Here is a 20,732-nt window from a genome sequence, read left to right as displayed (position 1 = left end):
AGCGCAAATTGTGTAATGAGGTATAAAAATGTAAAATAAATTAATATTTTATTGTTTTTTTTTTGTTCAACAATAATTTATTTCTATCTGATGCAATTGGTTTTTATCATGAAAATCTGTTTGTTTGTGCCTCAAGCTGCAACTCTGTTGAATGTCTTGCACTAATGACATCGACGTTGGGCTGTGTATGGTTTCCCACACACAGCATTTCTCTATTTCAGTAGAAGCTGATTTGAGGTTTGGTTGCCTCAAACTATATGATCTTTTGGCTTATGATTTATGTTCTTTCTTAAGCGCCTTTATGCTGCAGCCTTAATGTGCTTTTCTCCAAGTGTGGCCTAACTCTGGCTTCCCTACTACATAGCCAAGATTTCAGAAGAATCACACTGACTGTTGTCCTTCCAGGAGGAGTCCCACTGCAAGAAGAGGCAGTCTGTAGTTCTGCCAGAGTGGTCAGCGGGGTTGCTGACCACTCTGATCATGTTTAGATCTCCTTCGGAAGGTTTTCAGTGTAAGCAAGATTTTGGGTAGTCCAGCTTTCTTTTAATTAGGTAATATTGAGAGATAGTGTCATCCAAGCTGTTTACAGATTATTTCAAACGTTTCCTGGGTTCAACAGCTGATAATGATATAATTAGTGCACAACCTTGAGAGTAGGCTAGAGTGTTTTCAGTTAATTTTGTTGAGTGTTAGTTACAGCTGACAAAAATCCAAAATTCAGTTTCTCAGAAAATTAGAATGTAACATGAAACCAATAAGAAGGATGTTTAGGGTAGATTTGTTATTTATGGATATGTTATGGCCTTCACAATAAAAAAAAAGGTTGCTGACTTGACAAATGTCCAGCAGCCAGTCACCGACATGGAGTGTAAGCCTCAAAGGGTCATTGCTAAAAGAGACTGATAGCACAGAGTGCTGTGTCAAAGCATATTAATAGAAGGTTTAGTAAAAGGAAAAAGTGAAGTATCGAAAAATCTAAATGCAAGTGAATGGGCTACAAATCCTGCATTCTCTGTTAACCCACTCCTGAGAGACAATCAGAACTGTTTATTCTTGGTTAAAGAGAAACAGGACTGGATTATTGCTCAGTGGTCCAAAGTTCACTTTTTAGATTAAAATTTTTCATTTAAGTTATGTTTTTAACTCTGTTCCCTTTAGATGCTAAAATTATAGTGTTTATTCTGATTATTGTGATGGTATTTGATGTAACTGATGTCTTGTGTTCATGTTACAAGTCTCTCTTGTAAATGAAACCACCAGGCTCAATAAGATTACCAGTCTAAATAAAATTTAATGAAATAAATAAAAATATTTTATTGGAAATTAAGATCCAAGAGTGTGTTGCACTAAATCATGCAAATGAAACCATACGAGTGTAATGAGTGAATTAACTGCACAGCTCATGGAAATGCTTTTTCCTAGGCTGGGAGTTGCTTATTAAAATATTTTTTAATCAGTCCAACAGATGTAGCCAAAGTCCTACATATGTCTGTGTGTGGTGTTGCTTCTTCACCTTTTTCTGCAACACCTTTTTCTTCCACTTAACTTTCCAATTATATATATTCCACTCACAGTCTATGCCTTTTGAATCTACTTCTAATACTCAAATAGGGTTTGTTTAACTATCCTCTTCAGGCTTTGGTCATGCCTGTTCATTGTGTAAGTTTGTACTTCATTTTTTCCTTTCACTCAATTTCTCAAAATAAATGGATGCAGCACTCTTTGATTACCCTGCTTAATAAACACAGATGTTAATGATCTGTGTCTGAGAAAGTGAACTTTGGGTTTTCATTAGTAAGGAAATAAACATACAAAAATTATTGAAATACATCACTCTGTGTATACTAAATCATTATAATATAATAATATAGAAATATGTGAATTTCACTTTCTTAATTGAATTACTGAATGAAATGAACTTGCACCTGTACTCTATAGCCAGCAGTCCTAGTAATGTGATGTCACTCACCTGAGGAGCGGTCACCGCAGATGGCGCAGATGTGTTTAGTAAGGGACAGGGCCGTGCCCGAGGGCTGAGCGGGCACCTTCATCACGCCATTGAGCCCCAGCGGGGGCTTGATGTCCTCTGTGCTGCTGACCGAGTTCATCGGAGAGTTCAGCTGAAACATCAACACACACACAAACACACACGCTGACAGGTCACAAAAGCATCCCTTCTGAACTCAAAACAGGCAACATTATACACCTCACTGCACAGGAGTTGTGCCTGTGCAGATAAATGACGCCACTGTTACACAAAAGACACATTAGAATAAAGTTTTTTATGCAGAGTTTTAACCAATTTACCAAACTTCAAAAGAAAAAAGGAAATTATATAAACTGAATTTTCAGCAGTCCCAGTAGCTCCTTTTATAGGTCCTGCGGTGTATTTCCTCTCTCTTATTCGCCCCTGTTTAAGATCTAAATCTGGCGCAGCAGGATGCTGCACCACTCAACCCCAGAAACTCTTTTATTCATGCCCCCAATAAGCCCTGCTGGCTCCAAAATGTTCGGCTGTGGCATAACTACACTGCAAAATTTAACAGCACAGCAGAATAAAGAGGCAGCATTTGTTGCAGCAGCAGTGAAAACTAACTTTTTAATACATCTTCAACTGCCGACTGATAACTTCTGTTGGAAACAAGCTTTAATACAATGTATCCCAAAGAGGCATCTCTTTGCCTTCTGTTAAAGAGAAGATAATTGTTGCATGGCCGTATGCATTTCTAAATGCAATATATTAAAGGGTTACAAGCTAGCCAAAAGAGTTACCTCATAAGAAAATGAAAAAAGTAAAAGTCTGCTAGTTCAACACAAGTTGGCAGAGCAGCCACAATGGCTAGCATGGAAAGTTTTATTATCATATTTCAATAAATGAGAAATCTTGATGTGGACAACGACTTTCTTGGGTTGAGACTGTGGTCTGGGAGCAGCAAGAAACTCTATCACTAGGTAAGACTCATTTGTTCCTTCCAGATAAACATGTTTTTGTATCATAAAACATCTCCTAAGCCATGTGTATGGTCATCTGACAGAGAATGTTAGTGACGCAATTGAAGAATAATGTTTTTTCTTCTCCTTCTTTCTTGTATACACAGTAGAAAATCCAAACAGCTCTGAAATAAAGAAGGTCATTGGAAATCACAACTTGAAGCATTATTTATTAGTCAAGTCTTTGGCTGCAAATTATGTCACTTTTATTTCTAGATTTGATAGCATACTTTCCATTATACAACTCTAATTGCCAAATAACATTTTGTTTTCATACTTATTTTTACAAGATCTATTATTGATTATCGGTCATGTTAAGGTCCATCCTAGACTTTGCTGAGTTCGGAAAAGTCAATGTCAACTCTGAAGAATCTTATTATTGCCTTGCAGTAAGAAGGTCCTGGGTTCTCCTTCTGGCTGGGGGTCTTTCTACATGGAGATTGCATGTTCTCCCTGTGCATGCGTTGGTTCTCTCTGGGTACTCTGGCTTCCTCCCGCAGTCTAAAAACATGACTGTTAGGTTAATTGGTCGCTCTCAATTGCCCTTTAGTGTGAATGGGTGTGTGCTTGGTTGTTTGGACTGTGTGTCTCTGTGTTGCCCTCCGATGGACTGGCAACTTGTCCATGGTGTATCACGCCTCTCGCCTGTAGACTGCTGGAGATAGCCACCAGCTTCCCAGCATTGATATATTGTAGCATGGGAATAAATAACATTACTCTCAGGTCAAAGTGCAATATTTGTGGTATATATGGCATTTCTAAGTTGCCATAGAATTATTCAACAAGTTCCAAAAACATCTGTGGCAGTCTGAATTGGCTGGAGACCTAATTAAGCATGTCATGGTATCTACAGTATCAGATGTGAAGAAAGGTGATGCTACTTTAGTCATGTATCTTTGTACACCATTAAAATAAAAGGCTGATACACAACAGTGTGATTAGGTTATTACATGATTTATCAATGGCATCATTTTCATTATTTGCTCATTTCTCAGTTGAAGCTGGAGAGTCTTAAATGTTTGCATAAACAGCTTTTGTAACCAAATCTTAGTCTAATTACTCACTGATGTCACCTGACACCATTTTTCATTTAGGTTCTCAGCTTATTATTAAGCCTAAAGGGTGAAGGATCACAATTACAAATTCAAAGTACAAGCCAAATGTTTAAAAGAGCTTTAAACTCTCAAAGGGATATGACAGCATTAAGTTGCAGTGTAAACGTACATAGTGATGCACGCTGTACAATGAATTTATAATAGATTCTAACTAGTAGTGATACACAGAGGGTTTAAAATTAAAGTGCAGTGCAGGCAGCATACTTATACATAATGTCACAATAATAAAGGATGTTTAAAAATGTAGACAAGTTTATTCCTATTAATAAATTAAGAAATGCCCTATTTAAAAAAATAAAAGCCTATTTCAACATCCAGCTTCTTTACTAAATGCTTAATTTGCACTCTTAAGAAAGGCTATCGTCCAGTTAAAGTTTTTGCAGGATAATACTCTCAGTAAGTTCTCCTCTTTGGGTAAAAACATTATTTAAGATATGAGATTAAGTTCTGGATAAGAATATGAAGTCAGGTTTCCTCACATGTAGAACAAACTAAAACAGTGACGACTACAGCAGGTCAAGGGCAGTTTAAAGCCAATTGAGTAAAGTATGGTGTCATTTGTATAAAGATGCACTTTAGCCATAGCTATGTTCTTCCCAATCTTATGAATGAAAATACAAATTAAAACAGGGCTTACAATTGAGCCTTGGGGTATCTCTTTTTTAAAATTCTTTGAAAACTGGACTCATATCCACCTGCAGAAACACAGTGTGTTCTAATGGAAAGGTAACATTTAAGTCCTATCACCTAAACCAATAAGAGTGAGAGTTGCAGGTCTGACAAAGTTAAATTAAATGTAAACAAAATAAATAAATAAAGTAATATTTATCTAATTCAGGCTGTAAAATATAGTGAAATAAACAAAGTGAGCTGTCAAAAAACGGAAAGCTTTAGGCTGAATTAATTTTAGGAGTTACACATTTGTTCCCTTTACAGGTATCTTTTTTATGTATGAGTGTATCTATTTCCATAATGCAACTCAGCAATATCCATTAGACCTTTCAGCTACAGGTCGAAAAACTCCCTTACAGCAATACAGAACATTATTTTGGTGTTCTCACAGGGGTAGTGGAGCTGCTGTGGCTCCAGGCTTCCTTTTTCATCTTATTCTTAACTCCAAAAGCCCAGAATTTGAGTCCTGTTTAACAACATCAGAAAGAAAAACACGACATATATATTCCAGCTTGAAGCTACTGCATACTGCATGTTCATTGAGAGAAAAATTTCTGACAGTGGTGCTTCACCATCACCTAAAATAGAAAATTCTAAATATTTTTTCCCCCTTCATTTCATACGTTTCTGTACAATTTAGCATGACATATGGAGTGTCACAGGAACTCTGAGTATATGAGTAGAATTTCAGAATAAAAGTGGCTGTGTGGGATTGAATTACTGGCAGCAATTTGACTGATGCATCCATAAAAAGGTTGATTTTACTCCAACACAGGAATATCTTTAGGCCATGCTGTGTCATCATCTCCTGCTCTTTATGACGTTTTATTCACAACTAATTACAGAATTTTACACACAATCAAATATTACTGCTTAGAAAAACGAACATCAAATTTCCTCCAGATTTCTATGTGTTAGCAAGTTAATAGGCCATATACAGCTGCATCTCAATAAATTTGATTATCAATGAAAAGTTCATTTATTTTGGTAATACATTTAAAAACATTAAACTTTTTAAATGGCTTACCTTGGAAAAGATAACACCAATATTTTTAAAAAATTGTAAAGTTTTAAAATACAATAACAAGAGTGAACAAACATGGTGTGTTATGGCATGTTATGCCCTATACAATTATGGGGAAGGCTGCTGACTTAACAGTTGTTCAACAATGAGGAAGGTAAGGTACGTTAATAGTAATGGTATTATTAATAGAAAGTTTAGTGGAAGGAAAAAGTGTAGTACAAAAAGTGTTTTATGTTACGAAGTCAGCACTGCCGTCTACAAGTAAACGCAAAGTAACCTGGCCTTCCTTAAAATATCAGCAGAGCCACATGTTGATTGCCTGCATGCCACACCCCATTGATATCAATGAATTCTGGCATTACAATCACTTCCTTGGTTGCAGGTGTATAAAGTTTGGTGTGGAGAAATTTGACTGTCCTGCATAGGGTCCTGACCTCAACCTTCTTGAACACCTTTGGGATGAATTAGAGCGGATTCTGTAATACAGGTTTTGTCATCTCAATATGAACACACTCCTAAACCTTGTGAAAGGTGTGTGGGTGTGTGTGTGTGTGTTTCACCTTCTGACTCCAATTACTGAAATAAATACAGTCATCACTCATTTTCTATACTGCTTCTTCCATAGCGGATCCAAAGGATTTTTTGGATCTCACTGCAATGGCGGACAGTAGCAGTTCTATCTCTTGCTGGGGAACCTTATGAAGTCAATAGATTTTTAACTATTTAGAAATATATGAAGAACAAGAAAGTAAGAAAACAAATCTTAGAAATATGCTATAAAAACTGCAAAGTTTTTATAGCACAGTGTGCGTGTGATCATTCACAGGATCACACGCACACTGTATGAGGTCTTACCTCCCTGAAATGCCTGAGTCTAGTCTCCCTCCCCCCACCCCCACCCCCCATAGCTCAGCTCAGCACTTGCCGATCTGTGTCCTCAACAGGGATTGCCTCTAAAAAGAAAAAAAAAAAAACTGATTGACAGCGAAGATTCTGCCTCTCACAGTCTATTTTCAGTAAACCTGCAACTCAATCTCAGCAAGATAGAGGCAGCAACCCACAGTGGGTTGGGGGGCTTTCTTTCTCTTTTGCCAATGGCAGTAGAGACAAGGCAAGGGGATTAAAGCAGCTTAGGACTCATTCTGGAAATAGAATACATGAGCTCTCCCTTAAAGGACACACACACACATGCACACACACACACACACACACACACACACACACGTGACCCTCACAAGGAGGTATACCAGCTGTGTGTACAACCATATTTCCCTGGGAAACCCCATCCACAATACTGTTCTAACAAACTTCTTTTTCTTTCAAACAGAGTTAAATACTAAGGAGAAGCCTTAGCCTTGAACTTCATCAGAATATAGACGAGGGACAGAAGATTTCCTGAGGAACAATGTATAACATGAGAAGGCTGGAATGCTCTAGCTTAGGAATGTTTCATGTGCTGCAGGTGTTATGTAATGTGCCATGAAGGACATCTTACAGCTACACTAGCTGCTTGTGGGTGTCAAATTTGTCGCAGAACTGTTGCATTTGATCATATGTTCTGTGATGGAATATGAAACATAATTTTAAACAAGATTATTTAACAAGTTCCTTGCATACAGTCATGGGTCCTCTGAACTATTAGCATGCTAACACACACAGTGGTGAATCATAAAGACAGGAGTCGTCCTTTGAGGCAATAGAGGACAAACAGGAAAGGAGAGCAGAAACAGAAGAAACCTCAGCCTAAAATGGGCTTAGCTTGATTCAGAGTCAAAGCACCATAACGGCACTTCAAAAGGAGATATCAACTCCTGACGCACCACTCCTCATGTGGATCTTCACTTTCTTACTATTCAAGGGCACCTTGGTTAATGCAGAGGAACTTATCTTTGCTGATTTTTTTTAAGACACTGTAACAGAACTCCTTTATAAGGTTTTCCATTATGCAGCAGAAGACGCAGCTCCAGGAATAAAGCGTTCTACTTTACAATCCACTGTTACAGTTCTCACTGCCTGCCACTGTATCACTGGCTGCAAGCTGCTTATCTTAAGTATGATTAATTTTTGTAGCTTTAATTTACTTCTGGCTCAAGGCGTGAAGCTTAAAAGAAATATCTAAAAATAGAACGCGAAGCGCCAGGAAGTCAGCGGGCAGCGTTCAAATTCCCTGGTGACAGAAAGGAGAGGCATAATTGGCGACCTCAGCAGAGGTGAGGACAGGGATCAGATCAAGATGTCACCTAAAGATAACCCCCAGTCCCCTTTCACCTCTGACACCTTGTGTTGATCACTTCCTCCTAAAAGCAAACTTATCTAGACTGCTCCGCCAAGCACGGGAAGAGCAGAAAGAAACTTTCCTCTGTTTGCTGCAGTGTGTTTGTGTGTGAGAGTCTTATCCAGACACACATCAGCAGAGATAGTGGATCAGGTGTCACACAGGGAGGCCTGTTAATGGACCCCGGTTAGCCAGTATGCCTTCAGGGGATGATCACAGTGAGACAAACCCCACTCCTTTGGGATGATTTGAATATCAGCCTGAAAGACACCTGTTTAAATGTAAACAGCTCACAAACAAACATACAAAGGCTTGAGCATTCATGCCACCAGGAGAATGCTTCTTTTATCCTCCATCTCTTTGTGGATGAACCTGCAGGAATAACAGGTAAAAAGGACCTCTGCAGCATCAGAATGCAGGAGAGATAAATATACATATATATATACAGTATGTATACTGATCAAAAGCCTAGCGTCATCCTACATACTGTATCTTCACATTTTGCATCCAAGTAGTCAATTATACTTTCAATTATATTTAAATGATCTTGATCAACAATGCCTAAAGAGTTATTTGGACTTTTGCTGCTTTTTTGCTGACCGTTTTTAGAAGAATAACTTTGTTTTTCAAACTGTTTCTTTCCAGTTGTGTTTTGGTAATAGTTTTATCCATTTTCATGTCCAAAATCTAGAAATATGTTGATATGTAAAAATTGCAGAATAGTGCCATTTGGCTCATGAATCCCGGCCATCAGTACATAACACGATGTCCACCTAAGACAAAAGTAGTGATAACAAAGTCTGCAGCTCAAGTTTGAGTTAATAAAGTTTAGATTTATATGACTATTTATCTAGTGAAAAATGTTTAGTTAGGAGAAATGTTGTCTGAGACCAGAAGCTAGGGGACCCAACAAACTAGCACACCAAGGAGGAATTTAAAAGTACTCCGTCACAAGCCCAGTCTGCCACAATGACAAAAGACAATTTCTGCTCCAGGTTTGACCAGCACTTATACTCTGATGTGCATAAGTATCAAGTCTCATATTTCTCCAGATGATCATTCTGTGTTTTAATTGTGAGAGTTTAACTGCACTAAATTAGTGTAGCTGTGAACTCAAACGTTTGTCTAGGGATTTCGCAGAACATGTTGTTGAACACATTGGCCCTAAAATGCTACAAATGTGGTGGAAGAAGTCGAATTATCAAAAAACATTTAAGCTGCAGGAAAACAGTCTCTTCTTCATTTTGTTCTGACACTGAGAAAAAAAAAAAACAGTCAAAGCTGAAGCTAATTACCTTGGCTAAACATGCACAAGAAGAGAGTAGTTACCGATTTAACACCTGTGGACTGCATACATTTTGAATGTCTTGCAGCTCTGGACAGGTCACAAGTCTATCACATGTCACATGGGAGAAACAGCCATGCAGATTCACACTCATACCTCAGAAAGATCAATTAACCTTACATGGATATGTTTGGACTGCGGGATAAGCCAAAGTCTTAAATCAAATACTTCACTAGAATAAATCATGGCATTTGATGCAGACATCCTCAGAAATTTACTCAAGGCAAAATATGCAAATCAGGTATTAATGTCATTTAGAGACTCTTAGCAACTTTTATAATAGCCAATAGCTACTTTTTTCACTGAGGAGGTGTCAACAATGCATCAAAACTCAAAAACTAAAAAGTGTTAGGCTAAACATTCTCTCAAAACAAATGTAGCTTATGTTTTCATTGACACTGTTTACCATTTCCTCTCAGTTATATTACAAACTTGAAGTCTAGCGGAAACACCGTCTGGTCAAAGCAAGCTGATGGAAAGAAATCCACAAAAGCTACGGCTGTGGTTTCAGGCGCAGAAAGCAATAGAGTGTGCCTATATAATTCCTGGGTATGTAATCAATATGAACCAATCACAAATCTCAATTCTTGTCACCAAAAACTTGTTTTTCATGTGAACGGGAGGTGCAAACGCTGCAGAAAAGTTCTGTTTTGCATTAGTAGGGACAGGGACTAAGTGAGCATGTAATTATTTATCAACCGTTAACAAAGTCTTTCTGTGGTTACATAAAAATCCCTTAAAAGCAAACCTTCCTGTTGAACAGCTTCATGATTATTGTCGCTGCGCTCTAATAAAACACCCTCTCTGCTCTCTCCTAGTTGTTTAGTAGTAGCAGACATTATTCCAGACAGCTCGGAGGTTTACAACACTCACCCCATGCTGTGCCACAACAGATAAAACGAAGCTCTGCTGGCTCAGTTTGAATGTGTGTGTTTGTGTGTGTTAGAGAGTCAGTGTGCTGCAATAGGAACTTCTTTTGCAGGGCAAAAAAAGGGGGCTACTTTACCGAGACTATAAGTGGCATGAAAGCGCTGAACCTCATGGGGCAAAGTGGGAATGTGCAGTGACTTTCAGCTGTTGTATTGTCTCAGCATGGCAGTATCAGAGCATGTGTTTTCTTAAGTGTGAGAGTGCACACAGAGCCCAAGCGCATTTCATGCATGCACTTGTGTATTTTATTGTGTGTGCATTCCTGCGTGTGATTTTATGTGTGCAAGCAGACATGACGGCAGCATTTTCTCCTCCCTGCATCCATGTTACTGTGTTCTTTCGGCCTTGTGTGAGTGTGATGAGCATATGGGATTCTTTTATTGGGAACAGATCCATTCATGTGGGCATAGTTCACACTGTCCGTTACAGACAAACTCTTCAAAGTGAAACTGTCTTGACTTTGACAACTTCCTTCTGATGTAAACAAGAATTTAACTGAAACAAGAAATCTAACATATATACAGGCGTCCTCAATTGCTGCTGAAAGAGCTTAAGCACATACATGAGCTCAGGCCCTTTGAATGTATGCATTGTACTTGTAGGTGTTACCATATACTGTGAAACTCCTATTGATATTTATTTTATCCTTAACATGCTGTTTTGTATTGTGACCAAACATCTATACGTTGGTCAAATCTGTCCAAACATCTTTGTTCTAAAAGTCTTGTGGTTTAGTAAAGAGAATATTGCTCCAAGACAGAAGACGCTATCTCCTTCAAACCTTCCAAACAAGCTATATTTTGTCAGCCTGCAGGGGGAGCTCTTTGTGTGTCTTCTTTTTCTAGTAATTTCTCTGAACATTGCAATGTCTTATTTTGGGGCGGATTTGCTGGAACATCCATCCTGTGAAAGTTAGCAGCTGTCTTAAATGTTTCCACTTTTTCACTGTAATAGGATAGACTTCAAATTAATGTGAAATGGCCTTATGACCCTTCCCAGATTGATGGGATTTTGCTTCTCTAACACCATTACTGATATATTTCCTCCTTGACATTGTGTTAACACACACCTGCATGCTCTAGTTACGATTTTATAGAAATGGCTAACTTGTTGATTATCAGTTATTCGACTCCTTGAACTAGCAGCACCAGACTATAAGACCTACAGAAACAGTGACGCTTTACTCAGTTATTCAACTTGTTTTCCATTACTGTAAATAGGATTGAAAAATGATTCAACATTATTTACTATCTCTGAAATAATGCATGCATACATTAACTTTTAATACATTCTGCCCAATTGTGCAAGAACTGGATCCAAATAATCCCTAAAGTGTTTTTCTAAATGTTGGTTAGCCTCCATTTGCCAACATTTCCCCATCCATCTGGCTTTGTGTGGAAATAAAACAGTTCACAAGTTCAAACATAAAGTCAGACTCTGTAGCAATATCTCTACATGTTGTCACTACCGTGAAGCTTTTTACTAGATTGGAGCATATTACTTGTTTTTGGATCTAAAAGCATCAAGATGAGATCCTATCCAGGGATACATTTTCTGTATGCATGTGATCATCTGGTGATAAATCATATTCTTCTAAGTGTGCTCTGGTGTGTTACATGAGAATGAACAGAGGGCAATTTCTTGTGTCAAACTACACATAATCCATTAATAATTCATGAGGTCTTTTTGTGTCAAACCACGATGGCGTTTGGGATTTCTTTGATAAATTCCTTCCTGTCTGTCCCTGAGTAGATAATAGGGTGGGTAAATTCCCACGCAAGTGATCCAGCTTTTAAAATACTTATTTTATTGAGTATTATGTTGTCACATGGCCACTGTGTTCAATATTCTTTAATGACTATTTTTACTGTAAAACTAAGAAGCAAACTGATTGTTCTGCTTAATTAGCTCATTAAACAAGAGTGAAATAGGATAAAAGCAAACCAACAGAACAACATTCACACTGTCTGGTCTTTGCTCTGTATTTACTGAGGTTTGGACAAGTCACCTGTCTTTCACAGAAAGTCATTAAAAATCCAGTGTTTTGGGGTCTTTGGTACCTTTTTCAAAAGGACAGGGGTCCAGGCTAAAAACACACACTGTTAATTCAGCAGTCCTTTGCTGAGTTGTTGTCCAGCAGACAGACAGTGGCTCCCTTCACAATGAGAGTAAACCACAAAATGTCACTGCTCAAGAAGCTGGCTGCTCATAGGGTGTTAAATCCAAGCATATTAATGGAAGATTGAGGGGAAGAAACAGAGACACACTTATACCACCATCAAGGTTCCAGAGTCTGGAAGAAGAGTTGAGAGGCACAGACTTTAAGTTGCTTGAGGGCCAATGTGAAGTTTCTACATTCTCTGAAGACTTGGGAGCCATGTCATTTCCTGGTGGAAGTGCAATGTGTTGGATCAAGTACTGGATCAGAACAGCTGTCTATTAGAACATTTTAGAACACTTTCTGCTTCCCTCTCTTGATACGCTTTATGTAAAGGCTGATTTCATCTTCCAGGAGGAGTTGATACTGGCCCATACCACCAAAGGTACCAATACCTGCTTTAATGACCATAACATCACTGTGGTTGATAGGCCACAACAAATAATTTATAGGGTATTACCAAGAGGAAGATGAGACATCAGACCCAATAATGATTATGACTGCTATTTAGGCAAGATGGTAAGCCTCAGTACTTCACTCTCTAGTACTATGGTGACCAAAATGGAACTGAGGTCAAATTCTTTGTTTTTGTGCACAAATGTGGCGAATAAAGCTGATTCTGATTCTAAAGCCAGTTAAGCTTCTTAACGCCTCTTATTTCACAGGCTGAACACCTCAACACTGCACCACATTAATGTAGTAATCCACTGAGTGCTTATACTTTACTGTGCATGTGCAGATATTTCTACCAAATGTTTTCCTTCCACTCAACTTTATACCTGTATGCATCCATTCAGCCAGCTTTATTTTTGGCAATACTGTTTGTGGCTTACCCTCCTGGCGGATGGTGTTAGTGATGTCTGTAGTCTGTTGGGCAGTCAAAAATAACTATCTTCTCCACCATTTTGCAAACAATAACATTATATTTCTTCATTGAAAATAATGTTTTTTAGTGTTCCTAAGTATATTTTTCAATGAAATTTAAATTTATTCACAAATATCTGTATCTTCTTAGGCACAGTTGAGATTGTTTTCACATTTGTGTCATTTTTTCCCCCCTTTTTATTTTACTCTGCTTATTTATGAGTCAGCAATGCTTTGGGGATGGTGTTTGTGCTGGATAACAAATTAACTGGCAAAATAAGGCCATCTGACTCTACAAAGATGTAAAGTGTGTTTCTGGTTCATGTTTGCTTCTGTTCTCCCATCATTTTATGTCTTGGACAGATTTTCTTGTTAGAGCTATTTACAAAGAGCATAACAGAGATAAGCAAGACAGTTAGATTAAAAAAACGAGTCACTCAGTCACTCATTTTCTACCGCTTATTTCATAGTGGGTCGTGGGGAAGCTGGTGCCTATCTCCAGCAGTTAAAAAAACTATTTAAAAAAAATCCACTTGCTAACTATACTTTTCACAGGTGGGAGAGAAAATGCATTACAGTAAGTATTGCACTTCATAGGCGTTCCACAGTGTACATGTCTGCCCACAGACAGTATTGTGTTGCAGAATATGAGATGCAGTTGGGCCTAAAAGGGATTATTCCAACTTCTAAAATAAAAATGTTTTCCTGAGGCATTTCAACCGCAATGCTGTGCACCTGCATTTGTAAAACACCGTTTGAAACTTAAACCTAATGGTACTGTTTCTGTTGCCTTATAGACATGTCGGCATCTACTTCAAGATTCCAACATAAGTCAGAACATAACAGCAAGTCTTGGTATTTTAGTAACAACATAATGGAAACATGGCTTTATAATATTATGACTACCCTAATTTACAATCCTTTTCTCACACTGTAAGTGACCTAATGACAACATTTCCGGCATTTAATCCTTCAGCTTGTATGTTAGAAACTATACCTGCTCAGCTTACTAAGAAATATTTTCCCTCTTTTTAGTAGAGTTCTTCTTAATCAGATTAATTTATCTTTTCAATCTCTAACATTGCCTTTTTTGTCATAACCTCTTAAACCCCAATGGGTTTTTGTGAAGTTAGTGCTTGAAATAACATGAACAAATCTAGCTGAGTTGTTGTCAGAGATTACACACTAAATAATCATTGTTAATAATTATGTGTGGTTGAGCTGCTGACTGAGTAAATCCAGGGTGGATTGTGACAATACGTATATTTTTGGAATCTGTGAGCTCTCTTGTTTTCAGCAGACATGCTGGTTGTGTGTGAAGAAGCCGCTTAATGAACAGCTGATACAGAGTTTTGCGGAAATGCCATTTTGTGAAGTTTGTTTACTTTCTGATTCAACTACTTTTAGTTTTCACTGTTTGTTTTCTTGTAGAAATTGTTTATATCAGCTTTTAGCTGAAATACTAACATTTCTGTGGATACAGCACATCTATGTTTAACTAAGGGAACTTACAGTAATTAAAGTAGAAGATAAAGTTACATTTTTCCCCCAGTCTGGGGGTTTGGGCTTCAAAATTTAGAAAAACTGTTCCTAAAACAATATTTAACCTACCTGCAATTTCTGTGTAGCATCAAAGCACACAACAGTACTAAAACTGTTTTGGTTAAAAAAAATCTCAATGCTGCTTTTGACACAGAAAATACTGTCACAGACTTAAGCATATCATCAAGATCACACACTCATGTAGCTTAAGCCATATCCATGTGACAGATTGCAGTTTGGCAAGGCAAGTTTATTTACAGTTTCAGTAGCAAGACAATTCAAAGTGCTGTTCATGAAAAAAAGAAAAAGAGACATAATAGGAAGAGTACATTACAGTGGCATAAAGGTAATTAAATAATTAACGAACACAAATAATTAAAGAGAATAAAAATTAATAATTACAATGATTAGATGATAATAAAAAAGACAAAAAATAAAAAATAAAATGATTCTTAAGAAAATGAAAGGCACGTTGGACTGAAAACTCAACTAATAATGTTTAGATAGCACAGTCAAAGGCCACTCTAAACAAATATGTTTTTAATCTTGATTTAAAGCAAGGGTTTTAGCGCTTTTACAGTTTTTACAGTCTGGGAGTTTATTCAAGATTAGTGGAGCATAAGAACTGTGATAGAAGGCCGACTTTGTTATTGTATTTATCTTCCTCTGTAGGTTCAGGTCTGACTCCATCACTACACCCATATTTCGAGCCTGATTGGTGGTTTCTAGCTGTATTAACTGAAGCTGTGTGCTAACTTTTAAAAGCTCTTCCTTTGCTCCAAAAATGATTACTTCAGTTTTGTTTTGATTCAGATGACAAAAACTTTGGCAAATCCATGCATTAATTTCTTCCAAGCATTTACCAAGAGCTTGAATGTGTTCATAGTCACCTGGTGACATTGTAATGTATAGCTGTGTGTCGTCTGCATAGTTATGATAACAGTTTGTCAATGTTAAATATGGATCTTCATCTGTTAATGGAGTGAAATATAGTGTTCGTCAAGGTTGCTCTCCAGATCCAGTTCTATTTTCTCCACATACCCTTCATTTTGGCAATAGTATCAGAAGATTTGAGGTCTGTTGCTATGCCGTTGACACCCAGCATTAAATTGAACCTGATCAGGGTAAAGAACAACACAATTTACAGATGTGCCTTAAAGATTAATGCCACAAAGAATTACGGCTGTTCTGATGGTGAAAGGGGGTCCAGCCAAGTACTAGTAAAGTATACTTATTAAGGTGGTCGGTAATAATACATTTCACTTTTTATTTTATTATTGTTAGTCTAATGATTTATATGTCTACCTATCATATTTGAATTTTTACTTACGCACTGGGATTGTGTTCTGCAGTTTTTTTCTAAAAAGAAATGCGTCTTCTGACTCAGGGCCTTGTTCTCTGTGCTTTCATGCCACTTTAAATTCTTTTCAAAGTCAATTCCTGCAAATGCTTTGGACTAAAAGCCCTCTATGGCAGGAATTTGAATTTGGCCCCAACAATGGCTAGACTGATTATAATATGGAACAGATGTAGTCTACTTGTGGTACTCAATAATATCTGAAATGAGCAAATCTTCCTTAAACAACGACTTAAGTCACTAAGTAAGACTAAATCGAACCATCACATTAGCTCCAGCAAAAGGAGCAATTGGGAAAAAGTAATCTTTGAGTCAGACTTTCCTTTGCTACCTGGAAATAGCTTTGAGGAAAAAAAAAAATCTAATATAAGGTTAATTTACATGAGAGACCATTAGTGGCAACCCTTGGAGCCTAAACACAGAACCTTTATGTAACTGCATGACCATGACATCGTGCGGAGTGACGGCAATAGCCATCAAAGCCTTTAGTAGTGGAATTGACTTTATGACTCCTATGCAGGAAGGGACTGAGCTCCACTGGTTTCGTTCTTTTGAATATTTTCTGTTTTTGTCTCCTAGCGACTCTGGTCTGAACATGTCGTCCTCGGAGTGGGAACATGACATCACCACCGCCGCTCATTTATAGCTTATTAGGCGAGTGTTCCGTTTTATGGTAAAATATTTACTCCTTTTTTCTGCATCAGTGCTTGTTTTGAGCCCCAATCCAGAAACACTCAACTATTGTATGTATTTTCTTAAGGCATACTGGGAAACTGAGAAACAACAGGGGCCCGTTGTTGGTTTTGGATCCTCAGGGAGATTTCAGAACCCAGGCGCAGGAGCCAGAGGGGTACTGGTTTAAGCTGCAAAATGGAAAGTTGGACCCTGCAGTGGTCTGATGATAAAGGACCCCTTTTTCAGGAAAAGACAACAGCCAGACAAGTCTCACTATTGTAAGTGGAAGTGTGAAATGTGTTCCAAACCTCACACATAATCCCTTCCAGCTGCATAAAAAACATTGTGGCGTCTCTGATAGAGAGGGATGGTCTGTACTGTTGGAGCGTTGAACCCTAAGGACTAAACTGCTTAAGAGTCTGATCAGAGTGAGCCCTGTTGTGGCCAGCAAAGCCACGTGCTATGGATGGTATCCTGCAGATCTCCTCTTTCTATACGTCAACAAACAATAGGTAAAAAGCCTCCCAAAAGCAAACCACAAGCCCATTCCCAACCAAAAAGGTAAAAATAAAGGCATTCACTTTGATTGACAGTCAAACACAATCAATGTGTGGCCTCTTTGCAGTTTTCTTTCTGATGTTTTACACTAAGCCAAGGAGGCAACCAGAATGCACTCAACAACCATGAGAAACTTACAAGGTTCTTCCTGAAAAGTTGAAAAGGACAACTCAGGACAGATGAGAAGTACCACTGTTTTAGATGCAAGAACTGACTGGGGAAAAAGTACTCTGTCTTTAGATGTGGTTTGGTTTTTTAAGCATGCAAAACTCCTGAAAGAACTTTAGATCCTCCGGTCCCCTGCTTTCATTAATCAGCCTTGTGCATATTTGATGTTATGCTCCCTTATTTTTATTATGACCATATTTAAGAGAAGATAATACAAGTTCAGTGTTTTACTGTGATTTTAATCTCTATTACATGTTTTCTACTTCAAAAGGGCCTTTTGGGGGGCAGTAAGGAGTAAAGGAGGGACACTGCACAGTGCAATATATGCCTGGTAAATCATCAAAATGAACGTACTGTATATGCCTATAAAATGTGTGTGGTTAGCAAAGGAAGGGCAGTTAAATACAGTAAGGGCTGAGCAGTGACCTCCTTCCAGTTAAGTGCTCCTGAAAAAGGCTAGTCAGCCAAGTGTTAAGAGCAAGCACCATACGCTGTCTGACTCAGATCACGTCTTATCAGAGGTGCCGCACCTCACGACCACAGGGTAACACCAACAGTTTTAACTTCTAAGCCGCACTAGCCCATCCCTCTGCTGATCTCCACCCTCACAAAGCAACAGTTGGAAGCTTGCAGAGTCTCAGCTAAGCAAACAGAGACAGTTAAATGCTCTGATGAACAAATGGGGGGCATGGGGGTCACATATCACTTAAAGTGGTTTACAAAAAGGACCCGATGTGATACTTTTGGAAGAACAACTGAAGTAGCGTTAGGATAATTTGAGTATTAATTCATTTTTCATTTGTGTTTATTTAATTTGGAAAATCTGGAAATCTGCCAATAAAGCACCAATTGATTTAATTGATATAAAACGTAATTATGAATTTTCACCAACCAGGCATAACATTATGACCACTGGTTATCTCTTCATCATGGCACCGGTTAGGGCGTTGAATATATTAAGCAGAGAGTGAACATCTCCTTAGAGTCGATGTGCTAAAAGCAGGAAAAACAGACACGCTTAGGGATTTGAAAGAATTTGGCAAGGAATAAATTGTGAAAGTTTGAAAAAAGAATCTGCAAACTCTTGGGGGTATTCCCGGTCTGCTGTGGTCAGTATCTGTCAGAAGTGGTCCAAGGAAGGAACAGTGATGAATCGGAGAAGCTCAAAAGAGGTAGTTGGAGAGATAAATACTGCTTCTCATAGGAATGTGTCAATATAAACAGTTCACTTCCTGTCTGGTCAATCTACCATAAAGGCTTGATTGGTGAAGTGTGTTAGCATTGGTTTACCTTGTGGATTGTTATTCTAGATCCACAGGGGAACACTGGATTCGTGTTCACCCCTCTGATCAAGGCCCTCTTGCTTGATTACTAAGTTTGGTTAGGCAGACAGTTCCTTTCATAGGACCCCAGGTTTAGGCAGCTTTTTTCAGTCTCGCAGATCCAGTTCCTACTGCTAATTTTATTTTACAGTACCTTATTGCACCACATGTTCAGTTTATTTATTTTGTTAATTGTTGTGTTCATAAATTTTCATTTCTTTTGCTTGTAAGTTCTAAGGAAATTTAAGTTGTTCTGGACATTATCCCTTATTTAGCAATCAGTTTTGGACCTTAAGTTGAATTAGCCATATTTTAAGACATACATGTATTTTGCATTGCAACCTTAAGCAAACATCATTAGGAGACCATAACGTGTTCCCAAAACTTGTCGATTATTTGATTAAAATTTTCTTTTGTGTACCACTGGAGGAACATTGCATAGCCCTGCGATTGGGACTGAAATAAGACAGATAAACCCAAATTCACTTCTTTCTGACACACATTTAACCTGTATGCATATTTAGTATGCCACTGCAGGACATGAAAGCAGCCCAGAACAAAAGTGCTCAGAATAAAGAGCGAAGAAGAATCAGACTGAAGAGGGAGAGGAGAAGGACAAGAGCTTTCTAGCAACAAAAAATATTGTCAATTTTCGCAAAGTGGCCCTAATCCCCTCCTAACTCTATTACATGTGGGATGCTTTTGTTAAGAAGGTGCGGATGAGCTTAACAACAGAGAGAGAGAGAGAGACAGCCCATGCCTAAATAGCAACGCATTGTCGGGATACTTTAACTCAATCATCAATAAACACAAAAAAAGGTCTGGCGAATGCATTTTGTGGGGGGAAACAATTTTAATTTCAGATATGAGTCTAGACTGAAACTGGGCCACTGCAAGCTTTGATGTCTTAATTGTGTGTGTGTATGTGTGTGTATGTGTGTGTTGTTAATGCCAAGGAGGCTTATTGACGGAACACCAGAGACAGAGCAGGAAAAAAACAAGAAAATTGAAATGGTGTGAAAGAAAATGAGAAAAGCAAAGAAGAGAAAAGAGCACAGTTGGAGAGAAAAGACCAAAGAAAGGATAGAGAAGAAAATGAGAATCAGTGGGAGAAAAAGTGACAAGGATGCTTCAGTAATAAAAGCACGAGTGACAGAGCTGAAGCTGATGTGTTTAATAGACCTCGATTGACAATGCCACGGGGTCAAAGCTGGGCCTCTGTGGAAAATTGTATAATGGTTTATACCATTTGAAAAAAAAAACACGTTGCTGGCTGCTGAACGTTGTTCTTTCTGGTTTCTTGAGGTGTAATTAAATCCTAAACTAACCAAAGGTAAGTATTTGAAGAAAACATGCTTATTTGATGTCTTGCTGAAAGTTAACCCTTAAATGACCATGATAATTTTTTTCCCCTAATTTTATAACTTCTCACACATTTTCCATTTTGAAGCAGCTATATTTATCAGAAATGTATAAAAGGACTGAGTTAAACTGAAATTAATTTTGCAAAATTGTACATTTCTTCTGTAACAGTATCTTAAAATGGATGTTTTGGTGTTTGCACTGGGCTGATCTAAGTCTTAGCTTTGAAAAACTACTGGAATATTAGCATCTAAATATAAAATAATTTGAGCTAAAGGACTATTTCACTGAACTTTTAAGGAAGCTGAACTTCATTTAATCCTTTCTAGCTCACAAGCTTAAATATTTTGAGCAGTTAAACTGGATGAGTCCAT

General features: G+C 38.0%; 1 protein-coding gene across 2 annotated transcripts in view; it reads right to left on the bottom strand.

Annotated features, from left to right (window-relative positions):
• Positions 1-20,732, bottom strand: part of rxraa (retinoid X receptor, alpha a) — a 156,573-nt gene that overhangs the window by 41,072 nt on the left and 94,769 nt on the right. For both annotated transcript variants that reach the window (XM_047372393.1, XM_047372394.1), the window contains exon 4: positions 1,970-2,120. In XM_047372393.1, the coding sequence (XP_047228349.1) occupies positions 1,970-2,120 (151 nt within the window). The remainder of the gene's footprint in view (positions 1-1,969; positions 2,121-20,732) is intronic.

The sequence above is a fragment of the Girardinichthys multiradiatus genome, chromosome 8 (assembly GCF_021462225.1).
Source record: "Girardinichthys multiradiatus isolate DD_20200921_A chromosome 8, DD_fGirMul_XY1, whole genome shotgun sequence".
In the NCBI taxonomy this organism is placed as follows: Eukaryota; Metazoa; Chordata; class Actinopteri; order Cyprinodontiformes; family Goodeidae; genus Girardinichthys; species Girardinichthys multiradiatus.
Note: the sequence above shows the minus strand (reverse complement) of the source record. Positions and strands in the feature narration are given on the sequence as shown.